This window comes from Ipomoea triloba, chromosome 5 (assembly GCF_003576645.1).
Source record: "Ipomoea triloba cultivar NCNSP0323 chromosome 5, ASM357664v1".
NCBI lineage: Eukaryota > Viridiplantae > Streptophyta > Magnoliopsida > Solanales > Convolvulaceae > Ipomoea > Ipomoea triloba.
The window spans coordinates 22,070,769-22,096,982 of NC_044920.1; the positions used below are offsets into that span (position 1 = coordinate 22,070,769).

At 37.1% G+C, this 26,214-nt stretch overlaps 2 protein-coding genes across 2 annotated transcripts; both read right to left on the bottom strand.

The window, feature by feature from the left end:
* Positions 1-1,428: 1,428 nt before the first annotated feature.
* LOC116020400 (probable LRR receptor-like serine/threonine-protein kinase At3g47570) lies at positions 1,429-3,675 on the bottom strand. Its single transcript, XM_031260875.1, has 3 exons — positions 2,850-3,675; positions 1,839-2,594; positions 1,429-1,706 (listed from the first exon to the last, which is right to left on the bottom strand). The coding sequence occupies exons 1-3, from the start codon at positions 3,673-3,675 to the stop codon at positions 1,429-1,431; spliced, it is 1,860 nt and encodes a 619-aa protein (XP_031116735.1).
* Positions 3,676-16,899: 13,224 nt separating this feature from the next.
* LOC116020401 (receptor-like protein kinase HAIKU2) lies at positions 16,900-22,504 on the bottom strand. Its single transcript, XM_031260877.1, has 5 exons — positions 22,480-22,504; positions 22,226-22,396; positions 21,968-22,153; positions 21,249-21,745; positions 16,900-17,754 (listed from the first exon to the last, which is right to left on the bottom strand). The coding sequence occupies exons 1-5, from the start codon at positions 22,502-22,504 to the stop codon at positions 16,900-16,902; spliced, it is 1,734 nt and encodes a 577-aa protein (XP_031116737.1).
* Positions 22,505-26,214: the final 3,710 nt, after the last annotated feature.

The window sequence follows — 26,214 nt, forward strand, 5'->3', positions numbered from 1 at the left end:
AGTTGATGAAGATGGTATTTATAGGCTGGGCGGAAATAGTTCTGTTGAAGGGAAAACTAATTTTAAAAAGCCTAAGGACCAGCAGGTAGAGACCGACGGGTAGGTGAGTTGTCAGATTTTATAGCCGTTAAATCCTCAAAAAGTGTTGAACACTTACTTTTTGTTCTGCACACAAAGACATGCTTTTGAAAGAAAATTGACCTCGGTATATGTTCCTAGGACACACTCTTCCTTAGGACATATTTCCCCACTTTAAGGTTCAGACGCTTTACGCTCAGAGAATGTTTCTGACAGTCCTACCGAGTTGTTAACTGGATTAATGCCTCGAACCTTTGGTCCTCTTGGATACAATGGTTGACTTTACCAGTTGTCCCATAACTCCTCAAATGATCTCACTCGGTCTTGATAATACACGAGGGGCAGACCCTTCCATCATTCGGTCTTTGTAGCCTCTTGGTCTTGAAAGTCTTCGCTCTACCAATCTCTGTCTTCATAGTCATTCGTCTCTAATTACACTTCATCTCAAGCTACCGAGAGATAACCCTCGGGTACTCTATGATTCAGTATTGAGACTGTCTTCTCGAGTGTTCGATCAGATGTTACATTCAAGTCACTCGGGTAACCATTAGGTTAACATTCGAATGTTGAACAGACTAAATGAGTCTAAGAAACAAAAAGAATGGGGGGGGGGGTCTAAAATCCTAAGTTTGGTATCATCAAAATCTATTACAAAGTGTTCTTAACACATATGAAGAACAAAACTTGTGCATCTCTAAAGAATAAAACTTGTGCACCTGAAGAACAAAACTTATGCACCCAAAGAACAAAACTTATGTACCCGAAGAACAATACTTGTGTACTTGAAGGACAAAAATTATGCACTTGAAGAACAAAAATTATGCACTTGAAGAACAAAAATACAACTTTTATTTTTCATAAATATTTACGAAAATATATATTAACCGAAATATATATGCATAAGAATATGAAAAATTTTCACAATAACTAAGTATTCATATAATATATATTTAAGTTTAGAGTAAAACTTTAATTAAGAGTTGACTTTAAATAACCTTTTTAAAAAGAAATTAAAACATGACAACCATTAAAGAGTTCTTTAAAAAGATGAATACGTAATCATCCCAAATATTAAATCATGCATATGGAAATAATACAATTACACAAACGAGACAAATAAAGAAAAGAAAATGAAATCATTAGTACTACATTATTGTTAAATTAAGATGGTGTTTAAATATTTCATTCACCTCCTCCAACCTGCAAACATAAACTAAAGCTATTAGTCCATATACATTTAAAAAACTTAATTTAACAAATGTGAGCAGCATACCGCAAAGTTTAGAAAATTATGAGACATTCATGTTTGATCTTGTTTAATTTTGCCAAGACAGTTTGAACATCCATCCTCTACTCAGGAGACTCGATTGTGCAACTCAAAGACAACTCTAAAATAGATGATATGCATTGCAATTTTTGTCTAAATTCTGATTCTTCGGGCCTCATTAAAGTTGGGTCCACAATTTCGTCAAGAGTATGAGAAAGTGAATTAGAAACCCAACTCCTTAGACTAAGGTCTCCGGTGAAAATTTCATCATTTGGCTTCCTCTTGGTAAACACTTCCATCAACATTATGCCATAACTATAAATATCACATTTCGTGGAGACCATCCCATTTGATCCATACTCTAACATAGATATACATATACAACAAGTCAAATTTATAATTATTATTTTTCATTTGACAAAAAAATAAAAATTATTCAAGACACTTAAAAAGAAATAAACAAAAATAAAATATATAGTAGGGTAAGCATCACCTGGGGCAATGTATCCAATTGTGGCCATGGTTATGGTATAAGCAACCAATTCATCGTCTCCAAGTAACTTCGCAATGCCAAAGTCGCTTACATGTCCCACCATATCTTCATCAATTAAAACATTGGTTGGCTTTAAATCACAATGAGCAATTGGACTTGAGTAACCATGGTGCAAATACTCTAATGCACATGCCACATCAATCATGATGTTTAGTCTTTGCATGATGTGCAAAGATTGCTGGTAAGAGTACAACCAACTGTCTAGACTACCGTTCGACATGTACTGAAGTATGAGTGCTTTAAAATCCGTGTTAGAGCAAGCACTTATCACCTTTGTGAGATTTCTATGACGAAGATTGCGCAAAACTTCACATTCAGTAGCAAAACTCTTAAATGCATCTTCAACTTGCAAATTAAAAACCTTGACAGCAAAGAGTAACCCATTTCCAAATGTGCCCTTGTAAACAGAACCGAAGCTTCCGGCCCCTAGCAAGTTATTACTACTAAACCCTTGAGTTGCTCTTTGAAGTTCGTAGTATGAAATTCTCAATGACACTATTTCTTGTAAAAAGTTAACCCCATTGGCTGTGGAATTTTTACTTTTGCATTTCCACAATAAAAGGATAATCACTGAGATTCCCACTATGAACATAGCCACAGAGTTCAATACAATCCGAAGTTCTCTCCTTATCAATGGATGAAAATTAGAATGAACAGTGCAAGGTGGCACTTTTAGCCTTGGAGAACCACACAAATCTTCATTGGACAGAAAAGACTGATAAGTGAAATTTACAAATTAGCCTTTGCTGGGGATTTCTCCACTTAACCTATTGAAAGATACATTGAAACCTTTGAGATAGTTGAGCTTCTCTAAGGACCTAGGAATCCCTCCTGTGAGATTGTTATTTGACAAATCCAAGTATTCCAAACAAATCATGCTTCAAAAAGAATCAGGGATAGATCCTTGCAGAAGATTATTAGTTAAGGAAAAGTTTATCAAACTTTGCAAACCTCCTATGGTAGTTGGAATATAGCCAGAAAAATGATTCCTTGATAGATTGATGTATATTGCAACTTTCATGTTTCCAATCTTTGGATGTAAAGAGCCATTCAAGAAATTTGAAGACAAGTCAAGTTTCAAGAGGTCTGTAAGATTCCAGAGGCCTGATGATATGTTAAAACTCAATCGGTTAGAGGGTAGATAGATCTCTCTTAAAGAAGTAGCATTCCCCATGCACTCAGGAATAGAACCCCAAATCTGATTTTTACTTAAATGCAAACTGTCCAAGTATTTCAAATTACAAATGCTCTCCGGCAAACACCCACTTAGTTTATTGTTTCCAAGGTTCAACATTTGAAGTTTGTTTAGACCTCTTATACCTCTAGGAACAACTCTGGTCAATTCATTTTGGGATAAGTCTAGTGTAATGAGACTACTTAAATTACCAACTTTGTTTGGAATTTTGCCCTTTATATTACAACCATATGCAACAAAGAACTCAAGGGAGTTAGAGAGATTACCAAAGGCACTTGGTAGGACAATATTCAAAGGATTATTAGCTATCCCTAGTTCTCTCAAGTATCTACAATTTGCCAATGAACTCATAAAATTGACCCCTATAGAAGAGGACTCGCTTGTTAACTTATTATCTACTATCCACAATTCTTCCAAAAATTTTAATTCTCCCAAAGAGTTAGGAATTGGGCCACTAAAACTGTTACCTTCGAGGAATGGGCCAACTAGTTTAGAACAATTGGAGATATAGCTTGGAAGCGCTCCACTAAGGTTATTAGAATTAAGGCTAATTCCTATGAGATTTTGAAGCTTATGGCCCATTTTAGGGGGAAGGCTACCTGAAAGATGATTGAACCCAAGATCTAGTACTGATAGGCTAGAGATATTGAATATACCCCACGGTATGGAACTACTAAGAGAGTTGAATTGTAGATACAGGTACGCCAACTTTTCAAGATTGCTTATTATCTCTCGAGGTATTGTACCTACCAAATCGTACAAGAAACAAAACCACAAATTCTTCATTAATACATATGTGTGTAAACATATTAATATATTGAAGACACTACTAAAAGATGAAACCTTTTATCTAAATCATTCACAATAATATGAAATACTAGAAATCATTGTTCACATTGTCCACTATAAAATTTCAAAAAAAAGAAGAAAAAACCTACTCATTATCCCTACGCATCTTAACTAGTCAAGTGCAAATAGATCACAGTGAAAGATGATTGTCATTTGTTATGGTACTAGCTAGAGAACATGTATATGCGCTATGTGAAGGTGTAAGTCCAACATAGAGTGAAAGTATTTGTCCAATGTGTATAGCTGATCTTACAAGTTCAATCATAAGATTATAAAAGACATTCAAAAGCTTTCAAGAGATAATAGACCCTTTGTGAAGATTGATAAGACAATGAATCATCTATATTCTAATAGTCTAATGTCAAATCAAAACCATCTCTTTCTTTGAAAGGTGTTGGAAGATCATCTGAGTAAGGGAGCAACTTGATAATAGACCCTTTGTGAAGATTGATAAGACAATGAAGATTAGGTCGACAAGGAGCTCGTGACAAACATTATTCAAGGATTGTCATTGGAGGAAGCAAGTAGCATTGTGCGGTGACACACTTCATTTACTTTTATTTCTTTTTACAATACATAGTGGATTCCCACATTGTGTGATGGAGAATAATAGAGTAGGGAATTTCCCGAACCACTATAAATATTTCACCTTTTTTACTTTAGGCTCTTTTTATCTATCTAACGATCCATACTATGCACACTACACTCACTCGTTCAAATTAAGACTAAGACTTCCACTATAAAAGTCGCAATCTTAAACAAGTTCCAATTTTTTTAAGTCTATTCAACCTCGTACCCTTTAAACATTTCACTTTCTGATAAGCAGTGAATTAACCTATAAAAAGCTTTAATTGTACTAATTTCTAATTGAATGCTTTAATTGGTGTTTATGGTTCAAGGATTGGATCCGGGACCTAGGCATGTTAAAGCGTAAAATGAAGGCGAATCAGGATGATTTCAACGCAAAATGGTTCGAGAATGAAGGGTGAAAACCATAGCAAAGTTCAACGAAGCAACGAAGTAAGGAGTTAGCAAATTCGTGCCACTGGGAGGGTGTCAAGCAGCTGGTCACATCGTAACCAGCAAAGTGACACGCAAGACAGCTTTTTGATGGTCAATTGTCAAGCTGCTAGTCACACCGTGACTACCAGCTTGACAACCCTTCATCAAAAAGTAGTTAGGGGAGTCAAGGTGGAGGTTAAGGCGTGACCTCCGCAATGACCACCCTGACTACTTTTCGGATCCTAGTTGTCACTTGGTTGGTCACACAGTGACCAATAGAGCGACTCCTGGAATCTGTAAGGCTGTTGCCTAAGTCACGATGCTAGTCACACCGTGACTAGCATCTTGACTAGGCAATCTAGTGGCGGTTTCTTGGCACAATTATTTGTAGTATAAATAGGAATGGGCATTATTTTTAGTTTATTATTGAATTTTCTAAGTTTTCTTTTAGGTTTTTCTCTCCACAAACCACTTTAGAACATATATATTGTAAATCCATCATTCCTTTGAAGATTGAGGAAGAATTCTCATTTGTAATCACACATTAAACTTCAATTTAAGATTTGCTTTTTACCAATTCAATCAGGTAAGAGTTTCTAATTCTTATTCTTGCAATTTTTAATACCTTTTGTATTTGGATTTATTTCACATTATTCAAATTGTTTTAGTTTACAATTCCATTATGAGTAGTTAAATCCTTTAGGGATTTAGATTAAATTGCTTTCTATGAATGCCAACATGATTTGAATTGTTTAATCTAGGTTTTTCATTACCTTTATAATGAATGTGATTGTAAAATTAGGGAATTATTTGACTCTTGTTTGGTTAGGGCCCAATTATGCAAGAGATGTATGGGTGCATAGGTACTCTTCGATGCAGCGGGGATGAGACAACTTGACATACTACGATTATTCACCTATGAGAATAGTGATTCACCATTGCCAACCCTTTCACCTTTTTAACTTACCATTGAGAAGCCAAGGACCTTATGGTCCAGTGGCATCAAACCCTTCCCTTTATACGGGAGGTGGTGGGTTCGAGCCTCAGCCATGACACGAAGATCATGGCTCTCTACATCAGACCTGATATCGCTTATAGGCGTTCTATGCCTAGTACCCATATTACCACGATCCAGTCTTTCCTCTGCAAGACCCGTCAGGAGGAGGATTGTTGGTGGACGAATTCTAACTCTTTTAATATTTTCTTTCTTTTCTTAATTTCCTTTAGTTATGTTGGTTTTCATGTTTTAGTTAGTTTTCATGTTCTAGTTATTGGCGTTATTACTGTTCAGGACTTTGGTAATTTTTGAATTATGTTTATGCCTTAGTTTTTGCATTTATTACTTATACTCTGTGGTGGCTTTGTTGATGGTTTCATTTTGTGTGATTGCCTAGCTTGGGCTATGCGTGACGATTGTTGTTGGGTTGAGAAGTTTTTTTTACAGATTTTCTTGCACGAGCTCGGGGTTATATCCCATTTTCATTTTTGTTCTAGCAGTTTTGTGTATTGCCTTGGGTGCCAGGTTCTTTTGTGTGTTTTCTTTTCTTGTTTCATTTCTTTTCCCTTGCACCCTTTTCCCACCTTGGATGCTTGATTTGCATTTTCTCTTGCTTGGGGGCAAGCAAGGTCTAAGTGTGGGGAGGTTTAAGCAGCTGTACATATATACTTGTGAATACCATTCCCATTTCCAAGTGATTATGCAATTGTTAAGATGACGTAAATAGGATATGTATTTGAATTTTTGTTTTGATATGTTTTTGTTCTTTTTACTTTGTAAGTTTGAAAAAAAGGGGTGTTGTAGGTTCAATTGGTTGAAAATGTTTGGAAACCACCCCTTACACCGAGTGAGATTTGTATAGGACCCAAATAGGCTTTTAATTTAATTTTGCATGCTTGTTTGTGGTTCAATGCGCAATTTCCATAGAACTCGGTTAAAGATATCTCGAAATGGGAGTGTATACGGTAAGGTTTGTGGTATGACCTGGAATTGAATTTATTTGGTGTGGCACAGGGTAAAAGGAGATATTTTTTTCATTTTTGGTGAGATTGTGTGATTCCCTATTCCCAAATGTAAAAGGCATGAGGGGTTAAAAAAGAAAGAGTCAATTGGAAAAAGCTAAAAAAGACTTTAAGCTATCCTTTCTTGAGAGGGAAAAACATGAGGTGAGCCATCTCGTAGGATTCAGGCAACCATTGCATAGACTTCAAAAAAGCGTAGAGCTCTACGTGAAGGCGGTTGACTTGACGGGGTATCCTAGAGGTGATTAGAAAATGGAGAGATTCTCACGCTAAGCCAAAGTGCATGGAGAGGCTTGTGTCACACTATCATGCTTGTTTAAATGGGTCTTTGGGGCCAAATGAGGCAAAGTTAGAAAGGCCGTGTGCATCGTTCCCATTAGTGGGCTCAACTTGGTAGGCTTGTGGAAATTGTGAATTGAATCAAACCTTGTGCTTGTGAATTAATGTATTTGAGAGGTTTTACCATGCAAAACAATGAGTGACCTTGGGGTTTTTGGGGGTCCTTACATTTTGAGCCAATTGAGGGTACCACACTCACTTCTCCATGTTTGCAAAGTAGGGAGGGGAACAACATATCATTGATTTTGGTGCATAGCTTATTTACTTGATCTTTGGAATTGTATGGTTGCTTTTTAAGAGGTCTGGTATTTCAATTTGCTTAACTTGGTTTTGTGTTGCTTGAGGGCAAGCAAAGTTTAAGTGTGGGGAGATTTGATAAGACGTGAATTAACCTATAAATATGCTTTAATTGTACTAATTTCTAATTGAATGTTTGGTGTTTGTGAAAGAACGAAGCTTATTTTTGGTGTTTATGGCTCAAGGATTGGAACCGGGACCTAGGCATGTTGAAGCGTAAAATGAAGGCGAATCGGGATGATTTCAGGGCAAAATGATTCGATAATGAAGGGTCAAAACCATAGCAAAGTTCAACGAAGCAACGGAGCAATGGAGCAAGGAGTTAGCCAAGTCGTGCCACCGAGAGGGTGTCAAGCTGTTGGTTACACCATGACCAGCAGAGTGACACGCTAGACGGCTTTCTTTATCATTGTTTATTACTCAAATCAATTACTTGTTTTTATCATTATCTCATGCAATAAAATATATCAATTCGGTTAGCTTTCAAACACTTTATGATGTCGTGCTTATCCCCTTGCTACTCAAGTCCTATCTAGCAATTCTCAGAGGACGACACTCACTAATTCAACCACTAAAAATACAACTTTCACTTTCCCTAGGGCGTAGACCAACAAATGCTCTTAGTAGTTGTTCTAAAATATTAATTGACTTGGTCACACTGAACATATCGCGTAGTCTTTTCAGAACAATATATTTTCCTTTGTAGCTTCTCAAGAATATTTTGAAAAATGGAGAACAAGATTTTAACATGACGTTTATTAGTTCATAGAATACATTGGGAATGAAAATTCCAATTATCCAATAAAAGAGCAAAATGCTAATATTGAATAGCTAATTACCTGATATGTTGTTGGTGTTCAAGTTCAACACTTGAAGTGAAGACATGTTAGGCATATGTGGTGGTAGTAAGCCCGTTAAGTGATTGTTTTCAATTTCTAGTTGCTTCAAGTAATGTAGACAACCAATTTCTTTAGGAATTCTTCCTGTGAAAAAAGGAATTATATCAATTTTTAGATTTTGGTAGAAATATTTTTTTAATCTTCATAATAAAAAGAAATTGAATTTCAATTCATTAACACAGTTGGGTATTAGAGCACTTGTTTAATAAAAGACACTGAGGATAAGTAGAACGTAACTGAAGGCAATATATATATATATATATATATATATATATGTATGTATGTATGTATGTATGTATATTATGCAAGATCTATCAAGTCATCACAATCATCCCATAGAAACAATCCAAATTCATTAAAGGAACCAAAATAGATTATTTGTAGCGTAAATTTGTCACAATCATAAATATTATGGAGTACATATTATCATGATATTATTTTATTTGTAATTGCTTTTTAAATAAATTGTAGTATCCTCAACAACCTAGAAGTACTTAATGTGGATATTATGTGATGTAGTATATGTTTGATATTATTGAAGTTGGAGGACAAAGTGAAATGCAAAATGAAAGTAATATTGAGTAATATAATATTTATGAGTAAGTTCAATACAATTTAAAATTAATATTTTATAATATTTGATCAAAACTTTTCAGATCTTTGGATAAATCGTTTAGGTGTTTTTAATAAATTGTTGCAGAATGCTGATAGTATTGCATGTACACTGCTGGAAATTGCGGAATTTCCGACCACCCAAAAAAAATGGTTGCAAAAAGTGATTTTTTTTGTCATTTTTCCGTTGAAGGGTTATGGTGGTCGGAATTGCCACTACTTAGTAAGGGTGGTCGGAAATTCCGACCACTATTTACAAAGTGGTCGGAAAATTTTCATCAAATTTAATTTCTATAATTAGAGTGTATGTCCGACCACCCTAGTGGTCGGAATTTCCGACCACAAATAATAGGTGGTCGGAAATGTTTTTGACAGTTTTTTCCGACCATCTTGGTGGTCGGAATTTCCGACCACTCGTGAAAAAGTGGTCGGAATTTTTTATTTATTTTTTGAAAACCAATCAAGTAATGGTATATTAGAACAAATGAGAAATAGAGTTAGGTGGGACAGAATCCCAGTACATCGGTTCTTCCTGAGCAATAGCCAAAGAAACTAGGATGTGAGCCCTGTGGTTATTAGCTCTAGGAATTAATAGAACTGAACAAGTATTGAAAGATGACATAACCGCCTTAGAGGCATCTACTGAAAAACCAACATAAGAATAAAGACTTGTGTGAGTGGAAATTAGGAGATTCCTGAGTGTAGAGCAATCGGTGTAAATCTACACGGAGTCAATATTGCGATCCTTGAGCCATGATAGGACCTCTTTACAGGCTAGAGATTCCGCCATGAGTGGTGAAAAACATGACGGGAGACGGGCATTGAATGCAGCAAGGAAAACGTCGTCGTTCGTCACCAACACCGCCCCTACCGCAGCCGATTTGGAGTGCGGGTGGTAGCTGGCGTCGAAGAAGCACCGAACGAGCCCACTAACCGGCTGTAGTGATGATGCATGATGCTGCTGCTGTGTTGACACTCCACCTTGGTCGTGACGCTGCTGCTGCTGTGATCCTGCCGCGCCGTGGACTTGCCGCCACGCTACTGCCGCAGAGTGCGCCAACCGCCACACAGCAGCTGGACGCGGTAGCTGTCTTTCCCACAAGGCAATATTCCGTGACCTCCAGATATGATATAGGACCGCTACAGCAATAAAAATATCATCTTCCGTTAGTTTTGTCATGGCATTTGTGAACCATTGAACAAAATCATCTCCTACCACACTAGAAACATTCAAGGAGGACTCATGCCAAACAAGTTTGGTGAAATCACACAGTAGGAGTGAGTGCATAATATTCTCATTTACAAGCCCACACATTGGACATGTTGGATCCACTTCTACCCTCTTTAAAATCAAGTTAGTTGTGGTGGGAAGAACATTAGATAGGGCTCTCCATAGAAAAATCTTCCATTTAGCAGGGCATTTAATTTTCCACAGTTGTAACCATTTATCATAGGCACCTGGCTGCCACATAACATCCCCCATAATGCGTCTATAGCCTTCTTTAACCATATAACACCCTCGAGGGTCCCCGTACCAGAACCATGAATCTTCATAATGTGGATTTACTGGAACCCTCCGGATGCGATCAACATCTGCTGCAATAAAGATATCCTGTAAAATAGGGAGGTCCCAGGCACCTGTGTTGGGGTCAATAAGGCTAGAAACCAAAGAACCATCAAGCTCTGCAGGCATAGGGGTCTGAATCATAGGTCCAGGCTCATCTGGCAGCCAAGGGTGACCCCATATTAGAGTGGACGTCCCGTCTCCAATTCTCCTTCTCACACCACTACAAATTAGTTCATGGGCAACCATAATACTTCTCCAGCAGAAACTTGGATTACTACCCAGAGAAGCATCAATAAAAGAGGACTTGGGGAAGTACCTGACTTTAGAAACTCTTGTCACCAGAGAATGAGGCCGTGTTAGGAATCTCCAGGCTTGCTTTCCTAACATAGCCAGGTTGAATGCTCTCAAATCCTTGAACCCCAATCCACCATATTTCTTGGGAATGCACAAACGATCCCAGGCTTTCCAATGAATACCTCTTTCACTCCTAGAACCCCACCAGTACCTGTTCATAACTCTTTCAATAGATAAACAGACCGAAGCAGGCAGTAGAAAAACACTCATAGAAAATGTAGGCATTGACTGAGCAACACTCTTCAGGAGAACCTCTTTCCCTGCTTGCGAGATTAACCTCTTACTCCATGAACCAACTCTCTACTTGATCTTGTCCTCAATATATGAGAACACAACCTTTTTTTCTCTTCCAATAAAAGATGGGAGTCCCAAATACTTTCCAAAATTAGGGGCCTGAACAACCCCCAACACTGCAGCTACTTCAGTCCTGACAGCCTGCGGAGTATTCCTACTAAAACAAACACTTGATTTATGAAAATTGACAGCCTGCCCTGACATGTTTTCATACTCGATGAGGCACTGCTTAACAGCCCCTGCCTCCTGAGCATTAGCCTTAAAGAACAGAAGGCTATCATCTGCAAAGAATAAATGTGAGATAGGCGGAGCACCCCTCGCAACTCTGCATCCGTGGAAATCCCCCCGTGCCTCAGCCTGCTGCAATAGTAATGAAAGGCCTTCATCACAGATAATGAAAAGGTATGGGGAAAGGGGATTTCCTTGCCTAATGCCTCGCGTAGGATGAACCTGACCAACACTTCCATCCATTTACCAAGAAGTTATATGAAACCGTGGTTACACACAGCATAACCAATTTCACCCATTCATCAGCAAAGCCCAAAGCCAGTAGCATTCGGCGTAAAAAAGACCACTCCATGCGGTCATACGCCTTAGCCATGTCTAACTTTAACGCACCCCAACCGGCCACACCACACTGTTTCCTATTCAGATAGTGACCCACCTCTGCAGCTATGAGAATGTTGTCTGTTATAAGCCTATTGGGAATAAACGCACTTTGGGATGCAGAAATAACCTCCCCAGCAAAGGTTTCATTCTATTAGCAATCATCTTGGCCATGATCTTATAGACCACATTGCATAGGGCAATGGGCCGTAGATCAGCAACCAACTCCGGGCATTTCTTCTTCGGAATAAGAACCACATTAGTATCGTTAAGGCCATTCGGAAAGGAGCGCGTATTCAGACAGTTCAGCACAAAAGCACAGACATCGCTCCCCACCACATCCCAATACTGCTGGTAAAACCCCGGGTTCATCCCATCAGGCCCCGGAGACTTATCAGGAAACATAGAAAACAAGACACTCTTAACCTCTTCCATCTCAAAGGGTTTAAGCAGGATTTCATTCTGGGGCTGAGTGACACGTGGAGTAATAGATGTAATAAAAGAATCCCCAGAAGAGGCAGCGACATTTGATGCAAATATATCATGGAAATAATCAAGTATAACAGAATTCAAGTCACCATTCTCCACCCACATGCCAGAATTATTCTTTAATCTAGTTAAAGTATTCTTCTTCTTACGGGCAGAGGCATACCTGTGGAAGAATTTAGTATTCGCATCTGCTCCTTGCAACCAATGCTGCTTCGCTCTCTGCCTCCAGAATGCATCCTCCTGAGCCTCCAGCTGACATAGATCAGTCTCTATCTGCTGATATCTGGCCAGAGAAGCCTATCCAACAGACCTTTCAAGCGCAACTGCTCACGTCGCAGGTTTTTGATCTTTTCACCAAACTTGTGAAAATGATCGCCACCCCAACTAAGCAATCTTTCACCACAGTATTGGAGACAACCCAGCAGACCTGCATTTCTTCCTTCCTGCCACGCCTCCTCCACCTGTTTCCTGCAACCCTCATCATGAACCCAAGCCATCTCAAACCGGAATTGCCTCCCCGCGTCAGTAAGAATCCTCCCGCATTCCTTAACTCCCAGATAGAGAGCCGAATGATCAGAATTACGGGTGGGGATGTTGGTTACGGTAGTTGTGGGTAGTGCACTGCACCAGTCTGCACGAGCCAAGACCTTATCCAATTTCTCCTCCAACCAATCTGTGGTACCCCTGCCCCTCTCCCAGGTAAACTGATAGCCCTGCATAGGCATCTGTGCCAAATCACAATCATCTAAGGCTTCTCCAAAACCACGTAAGAGATTATCAGGATGCGGATTCCCTCCCCGTTTCTCATGCTGGTAGAGGAGATCATTAAAATCGCCCAACACTACCCAAGGGAGGGTAGACCTTCTTGCTAGAGATCTCAAAAGATCCCAAGATGCACTCCTACGACCACGTTCAGGAAAACCATAAAACCCTGTCATTCTTCATTCGCCTAGCCCTGTCATACGCACTTCAACGTCAACATGATTCTTTGAGAAACTCAACAACCTAGCGGTGTTATTCCTCCTCCATAGTAAAGCCAAACCACCACTACGACCAACATTATCAACATAGAACAAGCCTTCAAAACCAAGTTTGACACGGAGCCTTTCAGCATGCTCACGCCCCACCTTGGTTTCTATGAGGAAGACAAACTCAGGCTTCTTACGGGACACAAGGTCCACCACTTCGCGAACTGTTCGTGGATTGCCCAAGCCACGACAATTCCAGCTCAACGTACTCATGATGAGGGGCGGGCCTGGGAACCAGAACCCGCCACATGCAAGTTTTTTGAGACCTCGGACATAACAACATCGGAACTACCCCCTCCATTCCGCTTCACGCCGCTAGCCGAGCCTTCCCGCCGGCGCTTAGCAACTGCCACTACCGCCACCTCCGGCTCTTGCACGGTCTGTGAAGCTCGTGCAGTAGGCGTCGTTCCCCGACCACCCGAACCAGCGTCCTGGTTAACATCCGAACGAGGCGGCCCTCCGACCGGGACGAACCAACTGTCCCCCACACCCCGAGGTCCACGACGCAATCCCGCCCGCAGCTCCGGTCCGAACGGGTATTGTTCTACCGGAACCACCGCCTCCCTAGCCTTCAAGCAAAAGCGATGCACATGGCCTAGCATCCCGCAGAAAAAACAGAAGTTGTGTAGACATTCGTACTTGAATGAAACCCAACTCCACGTTTTGTCACGTTTCATCAGTTTCATACGCCTCTTCAGCGGCTTGTTCACCGACATCGCCACCCGGATCCGGTAGAAATCCAACCACGGAGCTCCCAAGAAACGTTCATCATATTTAACAAACGTCCCAAGGAAATTACCAACCTGTTCGAGAATTGTATTCGACGTATAACCAACTGGCAAACCATGCAACTGCACCCACATCTCCACCGTGTCTAATGCGACATCCCCAGGTAAAACTCCATCAACAACAGCTCGGCAGATCAACGTGCTGTTCTCAAAAGCCCATGGCCCTTCGTCCAAAACATATCGCAAATCCGATTCATGGAAGAAGACGAACATGAAAAGGTTGGCTTGCAGTTCGGTTACTTGGACACCCTTCACTGGTTTCCATACCGAAGCCAAAACCTGTCGCATATATTCAAGCTTTACAAGCTTATCAGTCAAAAAACGTCCGACCATCGGCCAGGTAGCATGTTCGCCATCAACAGCCCCCGCGTCGTCCAACCCTACTGGCTCGAAAGCCTCGTCTTCCTCTTCAAGTGCCATATCCGCCCATCGGGCAGTGAGGCCAGCAACTCCATCGTGTGACGTCGTAGAAGCCATGCAAACACACAAACAAACTGACAGCCAAACCTGAGAAGAACAGGAGGGAATCACCAGACAAAGACCGGAGAAAGCGAAGGAAAACACGAACGAAAACCTAGAAACCCTAGGGGGAAGGCGGAACCCTAGACGATGCTAGAGAGAAAAGTCTTCCTTTTATTTATTTATTTTTCCATATTTCAACTTGCATTTCTTCAACCGACCACGACGCAAAAAGTTTAATAGTCGTATGTTGATATGTTTTGATGTTCAATATAAACAACTAAATTAGCATAGGGTAACAACCATTTCACCATTCTTGTTGTGAAAAATAAAACTATGCCGCCCTTTCCGTATAAATACATGAACTCATTTTTCTCACTTGAACTTCTTAAAACCTTTATTCTTATTAGGACTCTACGGTCCTAGTTCTATTGAGAATCATAATTCTATTGAGTTTCATAATTCCAGTTAATGTATTGTTATAGGGAATATATCTCGGACTTACCGACCCATGCGTACTAAGCCCAAATCGGATCCAGCTCTATGCATAGGGAGGATCATTTTCCGATCGCTTCCGACATCCTGATGGTACTCATAAGACCCGACTTGAAACCTAGACTCCTTCCCAGCTTAGTAAGTTACTGCTTAAACACAGTTAGGCCTGATCCCGACCCCGTTACTCGCCCTAGACCTCGAGCCCACGCGATAAGTACTATAAGATAAATTTAGATAATAATGTCCAAACCATTCAATTCGTTTAGAGGTTATTTTACTTAGCGATTTCCAGCAGTGGTATTGGATATTTTTAGAGGTTATTTTACTTAGCTATATTTAATATTTAATATTTTTTTATAAAAAGGAAATATAGATCGATTATATTTATTTTCTAAAATGAATATATTGTTGGTTGTACAAAACAACCGATGTATTACACAATATATGTCAATTTTGCGTATAATCGACATATATCCTTTTTATTTATTTTAAAAAATGAATGCATGTTGGTTGTACACAAAAAGCAACGCATATACTCTGATATATACGTTGATTATTGTGTACAACCTTCTTATATTCTATTTATTATTTTTTTTTCAAAATGAACAGACGTCAGTTATGTTGTACAGAAAACTGATGTATATACTATAGTATATATGTCTGTTTTTTTGTATAACTGACGTATAGTCATATTTTATTATTATTATTATTATTATTATTATTATTATTATTATTATTATTGAATATTATTATTATTATTATTATTATTATTATTATTATTGGATATACATCGGTTTATATACAACACTAACATATATATTATAGTATATACGTTGATTTTGTGTACAACCGACATATATTTGTATTTATTTATTATTATTTTAATTTAATATATGTTGGTTTATATGCAAAATCGACGTATATATGACATTATATACATCGATTTTTGAATTGAAGTGTATAATTTAATATATTATATTGGTATATTTTAGGTTACTTTAATAACCGGTGTAAATTAAGAAAAAATCCCAACATAAAATCTTATTGTCGTAATAGTGTGCATGTGCAATTGATAGAAGCCAATGAAATTTATGTAAAATTTTTCTATTTATATAGTTATATTATACGAAGTATTATAATTATATATTGAAATTTTAAACTGTGCAGAGACTAGCTGACTAGGCTTTAATTTAATATGAGTTTGATTAAAAGTAGTTAACTAGATTTTTAGTTATTAAATTACCAATATTGATGTGATATAAGGTATATTAATTTTTTTTTTAATTGAAACAAGGTATAGGATATATAGTTTCCCTAGTCCTTTCATTATAGAAAATAAATGTCATCTAGACTTTTAGAACAAAAATGTGAGACAATCTCTGATCTCTCTCTCTCTTTTTTTTTTTTTTTTTTTTTTTTTGGGTTCAGGTCTACTATCAACCTCATCAAACACTATGACCGGAAATTAATAAATATAGACCATTGATATGTAATCTATTTGTTCTTTACTTAGAATTTAATATACTGTTTCAATTTTTTTGTAAATTTCTTTGAAACAACAAATATTTTATTTCATAAAATAATAAAAATAATGAGACACTTTAGGTTCAATAAAGATATAACTAGCTAGTAGGAATAAGCTAACCTCTATGTCCCATTATATATTCTACCAACAATATATGAAACTCTCAAAGGGAATAGCAATTATGTTAGGAAAGAATTAAGGATAATGGCGTACCTCCAAGGTTGTTACCTCCAAGACGAAGGATTTCAAGACTTGTTAAGTTCCCAAGTTCTGGTGGTATTGTTCCCACAAAATGGTTGTAATTCAAAGCCAAATATCTTACTTTGGAACACATGGATAAACTCTTTGGCACTTTCCCGCTTAAAACGTTACTGGTTGCGTCGAGCCTTATCAGATTTATAAGTCGAAGACACAAATCTAAGGGAATAGTACCGGAGAAATGATTGTTTAAGATTCTTAAACTTTTCAAGGTGGAAACATTGAATACTGTAGATGTGATAGAGCCATTGAATTTATTAAAACTCAAGTGCATGGTTTCTAGCTTCGACAAGTTTAGAAAGGAAACAGGGATAGATCCTGTAAAGAGATTGTCATCAAGAATCAATATTCGAAGATTAGACAAGAACCCAATCTGTGAAGGGACTTCTCCAATGAAATTGTTGATACTAACATCAAAGACTCTCAACCGATACAAATGAGTTAAGTCATCAGGTAGACTCCCGGTGAAATTATTGCCACTTGCATTGAAGGAAACAAGAAAAGAGAGGTTTCCTATTTGTGGAGGAAGGGTTCCAAAAAGCCCCATTTGAGAGATGTCTAAAGCAATCACTCGTTGATTATGAGTGCCACATGTAACTCCCTTCCACTCACACACAGAGGAAGCATTAGACCAGTTGGTCATTATGATGGGATGAGAGTTCATGCTAATGCTTGATTTCAATGCAAGAAGAGAGGATTCATCAGTAGTAATGTTCATGCCCGGGCAAACAATTATGGAGTATAGTAACAATAACAGCAGAGAAAAGAATGATAAACTTAGCTTCAACATCGTATGCAAATTGAGAGCAATAGTATGATATGGCAGATACTCATAGGGATGTATAAATTCAATTGATTTTTGCCACCTTTTTATTATTGTTAGTGGTCCATATTATTTGAGGCATGGCCACCTATTTATTATTGTTAATTGTCCAAATTAATTGACGCATGGGGTCATTGCTTTCAAGTTTCAACACGGAGTATTGATTATTGAGCATCTATTAGGCCGGGATGATAATGGAATAATAGGCTAGGGGCCGGGGAAGGATACATCCAGCACTTGACCCGATTTATATTTTCTTCATCCATTACCACATTTTATTAGGACTCTAACTATATTTTATGCACACTATAATTTATTCTCCCTTTCTCTATATTATTAAAAAGAGTTAATTCAATTATTGGTCGTACATTTATTGGTGGCAGCCCATTTTTATGAACATTTTCCTTTGGTCCTAGTATTATTGTGATATGACCATTTTTGATTCTCTATCAACAAAACGGTTTAAATGTTGTTAAATACAAGGTATTTCCGTCTTCAATTATGGACTTTTTCAAAAAAATATAAACATAAAGATATAAAGAGTCAAAGACCTTGTAGTCTAGTGGCATCCGGTGTTCCGGTTAACACTCTCGCATGGATGATGAGAATGGGTTCGAGCCTTAGTGGAGGCAAACAGATACCACATTGTAACAGAGTTAGTATTCCAAGATCTATTGTTCTCATCCCACAACTTGGGTGAACTTTTTCAAAATTCACCCACCCCATCAAGTGCACGGTACCCGGCCACCAATTATTATTTTATTAAAAAATTTAAAAAATATTTAAATCAATTACACATAGTAAAATAATAAAATTAACTTGTTAATTGTTATATTATAACATAAAATTCTAGAAATATTCATATATAATAACTAAATTGTTAATTTTCTTTAAAATAAACTTATTATTTTAGAACTAAAACTAGTAAAAAGTAAAAATTCTAGTGCAACGTGGACCCAAACAAATGTCTTATGTTATAAGTTTTTGTGTATTGTGTTATGAAATTGCACAGGTGTATAAATTTTGTACCCGAAACAAATTAGTAATTGTGTTTTATGTTGTAAATTTATGTGTCTTGAATTGTGAAGTGACACAGAAATTATGTACCTAAATCAAATTTGAAAAATAAGTAAATATATAACAATGTTGTGATTTTTGTGTCTTATATTATAAAATTCTATACCTTACGAGTATTAATTTTGTACCTCATCGTTTTGGTCCAAGATCATAATACTATGTGGATACTAATCCATGATATTAGTTACCATGTATAATATTAGGGCTGTCAAAGTGGGCCGAAACCCGCGGGTTGGCCCGCACCCGCCCCACCGTGGAGCGGGTTAGGGCCACAAGAAAGATGGACCGCGAAAATGCGGGTCTAACGGGCTTAGCCCGCTAAGGCCCGCAGCCCGCGCGGGCTAACCCGCGGGCCAACCCCAATTTTAAAAAAAAAAATTTAAATATACAAATGTTACACAGAAAGGCAGTACGCTGCCTTGCTGTGTAACATTATATATAATATATATTATATAACATTATATATAATATATATTATATATAATGTTACACAGCAAGGCAGCGTACTGCCTTGCTGTGTAACAATATATATATATATATATATATATATATATTACAAAATTTAATTTTTAAAATTATTAAACACAAAAAAAATTAATATTATTTGTAGACTTATTTTTTTAAACTTTGAATTAATATTAAGTTTTATTAACCTATAAAGTTGGATTGCAAATATGTAATGTTAGTATTTTTAGACTCTACTTATTTTTTTAAAACTTTGAAGCAAAAAAATAAATAAATAAATAAATAAATAAGCCCGTGGGCCGGAACCCTAACCCGCGGGCCTGGCGGGCCGGCCCGCAAAAACCCGCCAGACATTAGGCCCGCGGTGGGGCGGACCGGCTCGCTTTGACAGTACTATATAATATATACATGGTGATTCGGATGGAATTCTTAGCGAACTTTGTACTACACAACTTGAATCTAACCTGTCTGTTGATGCCCGTGGGCCGGCCCGGCTCGCTTTGACAGTACTATATAATATATACATGGTGATTCGGATGGAATTCTAAGCGAACTTTGTACTACACAACTTGAATCTAACCTGTCTGTTGATAGCTACTTTCTCAACCTACTGAAGCACCTCCACTGAGGCTCGAACCCACTCCCATCATCTATGTGAGAGTGTTAACCGAGACACCGGTTGCCACTTGACCACAAGGTCTTTGGCGATCCATGGGTGTATTCTAATTATTCGTAAATAAATTAATCCATTGAACTCAACAAAAATCGAATAAGCAACACGAATTATTAAATGCTATACGTTAATGGAAGACTTTAGAACATTGAGTTTTGACTCGATCGTGAATCTTCAGCCAATAGCTTTAAATTTGACTACATCTCATTCCATCTAACCACAAACCCTTTATTCAATTGTGAAAATTCATAAAATCAAAAGTAAACTCTAATGCCACATCCAGGGCCGTTCCAAACATTTTAGAGGCCCGGGACGAAATTTTAAAAAGGGGCCCTATTAGAAAAGACTATAATTTAAATTTAATAATATTAAAATATGATAATAATATCAAATAACATGAAATAATATTACAAAATTTGCAACAATTTCGAAAATACAAAAATAATCATGACAAAAGATTTCTACGTGATTTACTTGATGCAAAATCATCAATAATTGTATCAAGATTAATATTTTCTAACATATCATTCTCAATACACAAAATGGCCAAACCATTCAATCTTTCTTGTGACATTGAAGATCTCAAATAAGTTTTCAATAACTTCAATTTTGAAAAACTTCTCTCCGCTGATGCTACAGTCACGGGTATCGTCAATAATAGTCGATAAGCAATAGAAACCATTGGGAAGCAATCAGCAACTTTGACAAACTCAAGAATCTCAATTGCTGGCATTAATGTATCTGGCAAAGACATTTGTAACACTTTTAATTCAGAGAAAAGACAATCAAAATCAACATCAAACATATCATTATGAGAAAAAGTAGTAGCAAAATTATTACAACATTCTCTTAGTTTATCATTATCCAATGACTTTAATATTTTTGAATTATATAAAAATCCAAAAACATTTTCAAATATCTTTAGTTGCTCAAATCTATTATTCAAAGAAGTAATTGACATATCCACAACAGTTAAAAAGTAATTGACTCTAAAATCCTCCTCAGGTGATTGAATTTCCTCTTCAATATCATTTTCATCAAATTGTTTTTTCCTAATAATGCGCCGTCTAATTGGAAATGTGGAATCTATGTTCATATCACTTGCAATGTTTTTGGCAATATTCATACTAGAAGCAAACCCTTCATTTCTATATTTCTCAAAAAAATTTATCACACCTTCTATTTGATTCATGGTAGTTTCAATGCACATAGATTTTGATTGCAACTTTTTACTTACCATATGAATAGCAAATAAAATGTCATGCCAAATAACAATTCCAAGTAAAAATTCAAAATTCTCAAGTGCACTCACCAAGCTGTCCGCTTCACTTTTTGATTTGGCATCATCACAAGAATTAGATAATTCTAACAAAGCCAACCTTATTTCAGGAGCTTGAAATCTAATTGCTTTGACACTTTTTATTCTACTCTCCCAACGAGTATTTGACAAATATTTCACAGTCAAGCTTGGAACATTATCAAGTAAAATTTTCCACCTTTTAGGAGAACTTGAAAATAAAGCATATAGACGTTGCATAACTCCAAAAAATGAAATTGCTTTAACACAAGAATGTGCCATATCACTAACAGTAAGATTAAGACTATGACAAGCACATGGCATATACAATGCTCTTGGATTTACTTCAAGTAATCGTTTTTGAACACCTTGATGCTTTCCTTTCATATTAGAACCATTATCATAACCTTGGCCTCTCACATCATCAATTTGAAGACCTAAAGCTTTAATTGCATCTAACATTTCCTTAAAAAGTCCTAAACCAGATGTACTGTCCACTTTTAAAAACTCTAAAAAGTATTCTTCTATTTTTATTTTAGTACTAGACGTATTAACACATCGTACTACTAAACTCATTTGTTCTTGATGACTAACATCTGGGGTACAATCAAGAATTATAGAAAAATATTTAGCATCTTTAATAATCTGTATGATAGAACTTTTAACACTTTGGGCCAAAATAGAAATTAACTCATTTTGAATTTTGTGACCAAGATAATGACGATGAATTTCATGGTTTTGAATACGTCTAATATGATCTTGCATTATCAAATCAAATTCTGCAATCATCTCAATCAATCCCAAAAAATTGCCATTATTATCAAAGTAAATTTTGTCATTGGATCCTCGAAAAGCCAAATTATGTTTTGCAAGACATTTTACAACAGAAATTATGCGTAGTAAAACTTGTCTCCAACGTTCTTTTTCTTTTGAAATTTCATTTTGTAAATCTTTATCAATAGTTTGATTATTATTTAATCTCATTTTTAGTTCATTCCAATTTGTCATTTTAGTCATATGTTCAACACTATTCTCATGTTCTTTGAGCCTCTCACCAAGATGCTTCCAATTGCTAAATCCATCATTTGCTAAAGCACTTGTATTGTTATTGGATTTGAACAACTTACAACAAAAACAATATACTTTATCCACATGTTTTGAGTAAACTAACCATTTTCGATCACTAGTTTCTCCATTACTCAACTTTCTTGTGTAATAAGTATATGAAAAATGCCTAGAGGTATTATCTAAAGGAAACACAATATTTAATTCCCTTATAGGCCCCTTTTCAACTAAAACATCTCTTGATTTATTATCAAGATTAGACCAATTTCTAGGGTCATATATATCAAAATAAGGAGTAATTTGTTCATCTTCATCAACTAAAGGACTATTATCCTCATCAATATGATCTTGATTACTCATATTTTCATTAGATTGTTCAAGATTATCTAGGTTTGGTGTTTCTAAATTTTCATTAGAGGATCCAACTTTTTTAATAAATTTATTCATAGCTCCTCTTTGTGAGTCTATTAATTGATCAATTTGTTTTCTTTTTTTCCTTTTTTCACTTCCGGATAAATATTTTTTAGGCAACATTATATATATAAAAAAATAAAACAGATTAAAAAAAAAAGAACAAAAACACCTGGCAGTTATGATTCAATCAATCCGAATCAGTCAATCAAATATGTGCCTTCAGTCCTTGCATATAAATATATAATAAATTATACACTTAATAAACTTTCAATTTCATTTTACATACAATTATACAAATCATAATAAATAGAATTAAAACCAAAATAAAATTCCTAGGTAAACTATTTTGATGATTGATGAATGATGATTGATGAATTACCTCTGCTGCTGCCTGCTGAGTGCTGATGAACTGCTAATGCCTAATGAACTCAGTAACTCGCTTGAAGAGTTGAAGTGCATATTAAGTGGAGCCGTGAGTCACTGGAGAGTGGAGACCTGGAGTGCATATTATGATATTAAGTGGAAATTTGGAATGTTGAATTGCATTCTCCACCCACCAACAGAAACAAACAAAAATATGTGGAGATATTTGTTTTTTTTTGTCTGCCATCATTCCCATCAATGCCATGCGTAGCCACTAGCCACCAGCCATACTTTTCCTTTTTTCTATGCATATATAATATATCCTATATTCCTATGCCATCCTACTACTATAGTACTATGTATATAATATATCCTATGGGCCCCTTAGAGGGATGGGCCCTGGGCAGGCGCCCAGGCTGCCCCCCCCCCCCTTCTTAGAATACTTGATCAGACAATGGGTAGCCCCTAAATAAATTGGTTATAAACTCTAAAGGATTTTTCATATGTAATTTATGTTGTAAAATTTATTATAATTATGTTAATATATTTGGGGGGGGGGGGGGGGGNGGGGGGGGGGGGGGGGGCATTTCAAAAATTTTGGGGGAGCTTAAAATAGTTCTTCCCAAAAAATTCAAACTGGAAGATTGTAAATGTCTAAACTAAATTGGTTGAATTATTTGACAAAAACATGTTTAATTTGTAATAGTTTTGGAAGGCAAATAATCCTATTATGCTTAGGAAAGACATAAAGCATTGGACAAAAAGGAATAACATGTTCCAGATTGACACAATGAAGTTAAAATTGTTTGTACGGGTTTAGCTTAGTGGTTTAGTAGACAATATTTGAGAGAATCAACCTTTGTGAAAAGAAGTTAAAATTAAAATAATCTACATTCATTTTTCAATGTGTGGGACAAATACTACTTACATGTAGTTGGTGAATGAGTCGATTTACCAAGACTATATATATATAACAAAAATAGAGATTTATAATTATTACAAAAATAATCTAAACAACAACCTGGTACGACGCAAGAAACGAGAAGGAGGAGAAATTCGAGTCATGTCACTACAAAAAAATGTAAAAATAGCAACGGATTTATTGATGGAACTGTAACTGTTCCAAGGGATTGGTCTGTACAAGACACACACGAGAGACATAGAGACTCCTTTGGTCAAGTGGCTTATTTTTTTCCCTCCAACTAGCGTACCAGGTTTTGAATCTTGTTGGTCTAATACTTAACTTAGTTAATTCTATTTCTTCATTATCTCAATAGCTTGTATTGTTTAGTCTTTGGGCTTTGTACTTATCTTATTGGGCCCCACACCCTTGGCAATAAGATCATTGTTTTTCCTACCCTTGTTCTATATCTCAATACGCGGTTTATGGTTTACCCGGTTTTAATAAAACCATCATTGGCGCGTTTGTGGGAACCGTTACGAAAAGTGTGTGTTCCTAGTCTTTACCCATTTCATTTAAGCTCAAGTACGTCAAAATGGCCGGATCTCAAAGTAGACATTTGCCAAGGTCATGTAGGCTCGAAAAGGATGTACAAAATCCTGGAAAGTAGGTCCCACCCTCATTTGGAGCAGGAGTGCTCCAACTGGTGTTGCTCTCAAAGGAGTAGGTATAGGAGTCAAGAGGGCCCACTCGACCCCACTCGAGGTAGAAGTTAATGATGCCCCTACATATCACAAGGTTGCCAATATCATAGGTAGACCCCCAAGAAGGAATCTCGCAGCACTTTTACCTGGTAAATCAGGCACGAAGCAGAGCTTGCTCTAAGCCGAGCATAGCATGGGAGGTTGGGGAGCTGCCTCAGGACCGGGGGTCAGAATGGACTATAGGAAATAAAAGGATGGGAATCGAAGTGGGGGAGCCCCGGCTTGCTAACAAATCTGACGGCGAGAGCACTTATCGCACCCTGATGGTGGAGGAATCTCATAGTAGATGCGTGGCTTGTTCACAGACAAGAGTAACCCCCCTGGTGGATGGGTGAAAAAGATAGATGTCAAAATCTCATAATTACTCAAATAGAAAGAGCGAGGTAACATCCCTTGTCGGCAAATGGATTAATTTGGCAGCAGCCACAATGGTTAGGCAAGTTGCAAAGTTTGATCAAGAATGTTAGGCAAGTCCAAGAGTTAGGCACCTACAAAGTTTGAACAAAAATATTTATTGTTTGGTCCCTACATTTTAGGCTAACTACAAAATGACCCCAAATCTACAACTATAAATAGGGAGGTCATTTTGCCATTCTAGCCATCCCAAATCATTCTATTTTTCCCTCATATACTAGAGATATTAGAGAGTTTGTTGAGTGTATTTCTCCTTCCTAGCAAGAGAGAATTATCCTTGTTTTCTCCTTGTTAGTTAGAGAGTGGTTGTAACTCCTATTTTCTCATAGTGAAATTCTTCTACCCTTGCCCGTGGTTTTTACCCTAATTTGTTTAGGGGTTTTCCACGTAAAATCTGTGCCTCATTTATTTTTCTTTCTCAAATTATTGTTGCAATCTGATCTATCCCACTTCCGCGGGCGCAACATCCCTAAGATGCCTAAGATCACGATTACCCTGCCCTTCACCCCAAGGATTATGAGAGAATCCCTCCCTTCTAATTTCAAACTGAAGGGACCATACGGTTACCCATGGAGTTAGGTACTCCCCCGAACATAAATTGATTTCATGGTGGTGAGAATAGCATGCACTCATAACATCATCATGGGAAGACCAGTATTAGTGGACATCGGGGAAATCTTGTCGAAAGAATTGAAAATGCCTAAAATTCCACACTCCCAAGCTGGTCGAAAAAGTGCGCAAAGACCAACACTCGGCCAACGAATGCTACTGGAGAGCTTGCTAGAAGTGGGGGAAGAACAACTACTAGTATATACGTACTGTATGTAGAAGGGTCTAGAACCAGCTATATAGTTGGAAGAAATAACGTTGGACCCCTCTCGCCTGGTGATAGGGAAGCTGCTCGTAGGAGATATGCGCGAGGAAATTATTCAGGTCTTAAGAATATGGAAAATTTTCACAATAACTAGGTATTCATATAATATAT

Bases quoted from the DNA above. Each gene is read 5' to 3' on its own strand.
- LOC116020400 (XM_031260875.1), bottom strand. From the start codon at position 3,675: ATGGGCCATAAGCTTCAAAATCTCATAGGAATTAGCCTTAATTCTAAT. The intron at 2,595-2,849 runs GTTTGCAAAGTT...TGTCCAATGAAG, and splicing joins TATTCCAACTACCATAGGAG to ATTTGTGTGGTTCTCCAAGG. The intron at 1,707-1,838 runs GTGATGCTTACC...TATCTATGTTAG, and splicing joins AATTGGATACATTGCCCCAG to AGTATGGATCAAATGGGATG.
- LOC116020401 (XM_031260877.1), bottom strand. From the start codon at position 22,504: ATGGAGAAACTAGTGATCGAAAATG. The intron at 22,397-22,479 runs GTTAGTTTACTC...CAAGTGCTTTAG, and splicing joins GAAACTAGTGATCGAAAATG to CAAATGATGGATTTAGCAAT. The intron at 17,755-21,248 runs GTAAGTAAAAAG...ACGATGTTGAAG, and splicing joins TTTTATTTGCTATTCATATG to CTAAGTTTATCATTCTTTTC.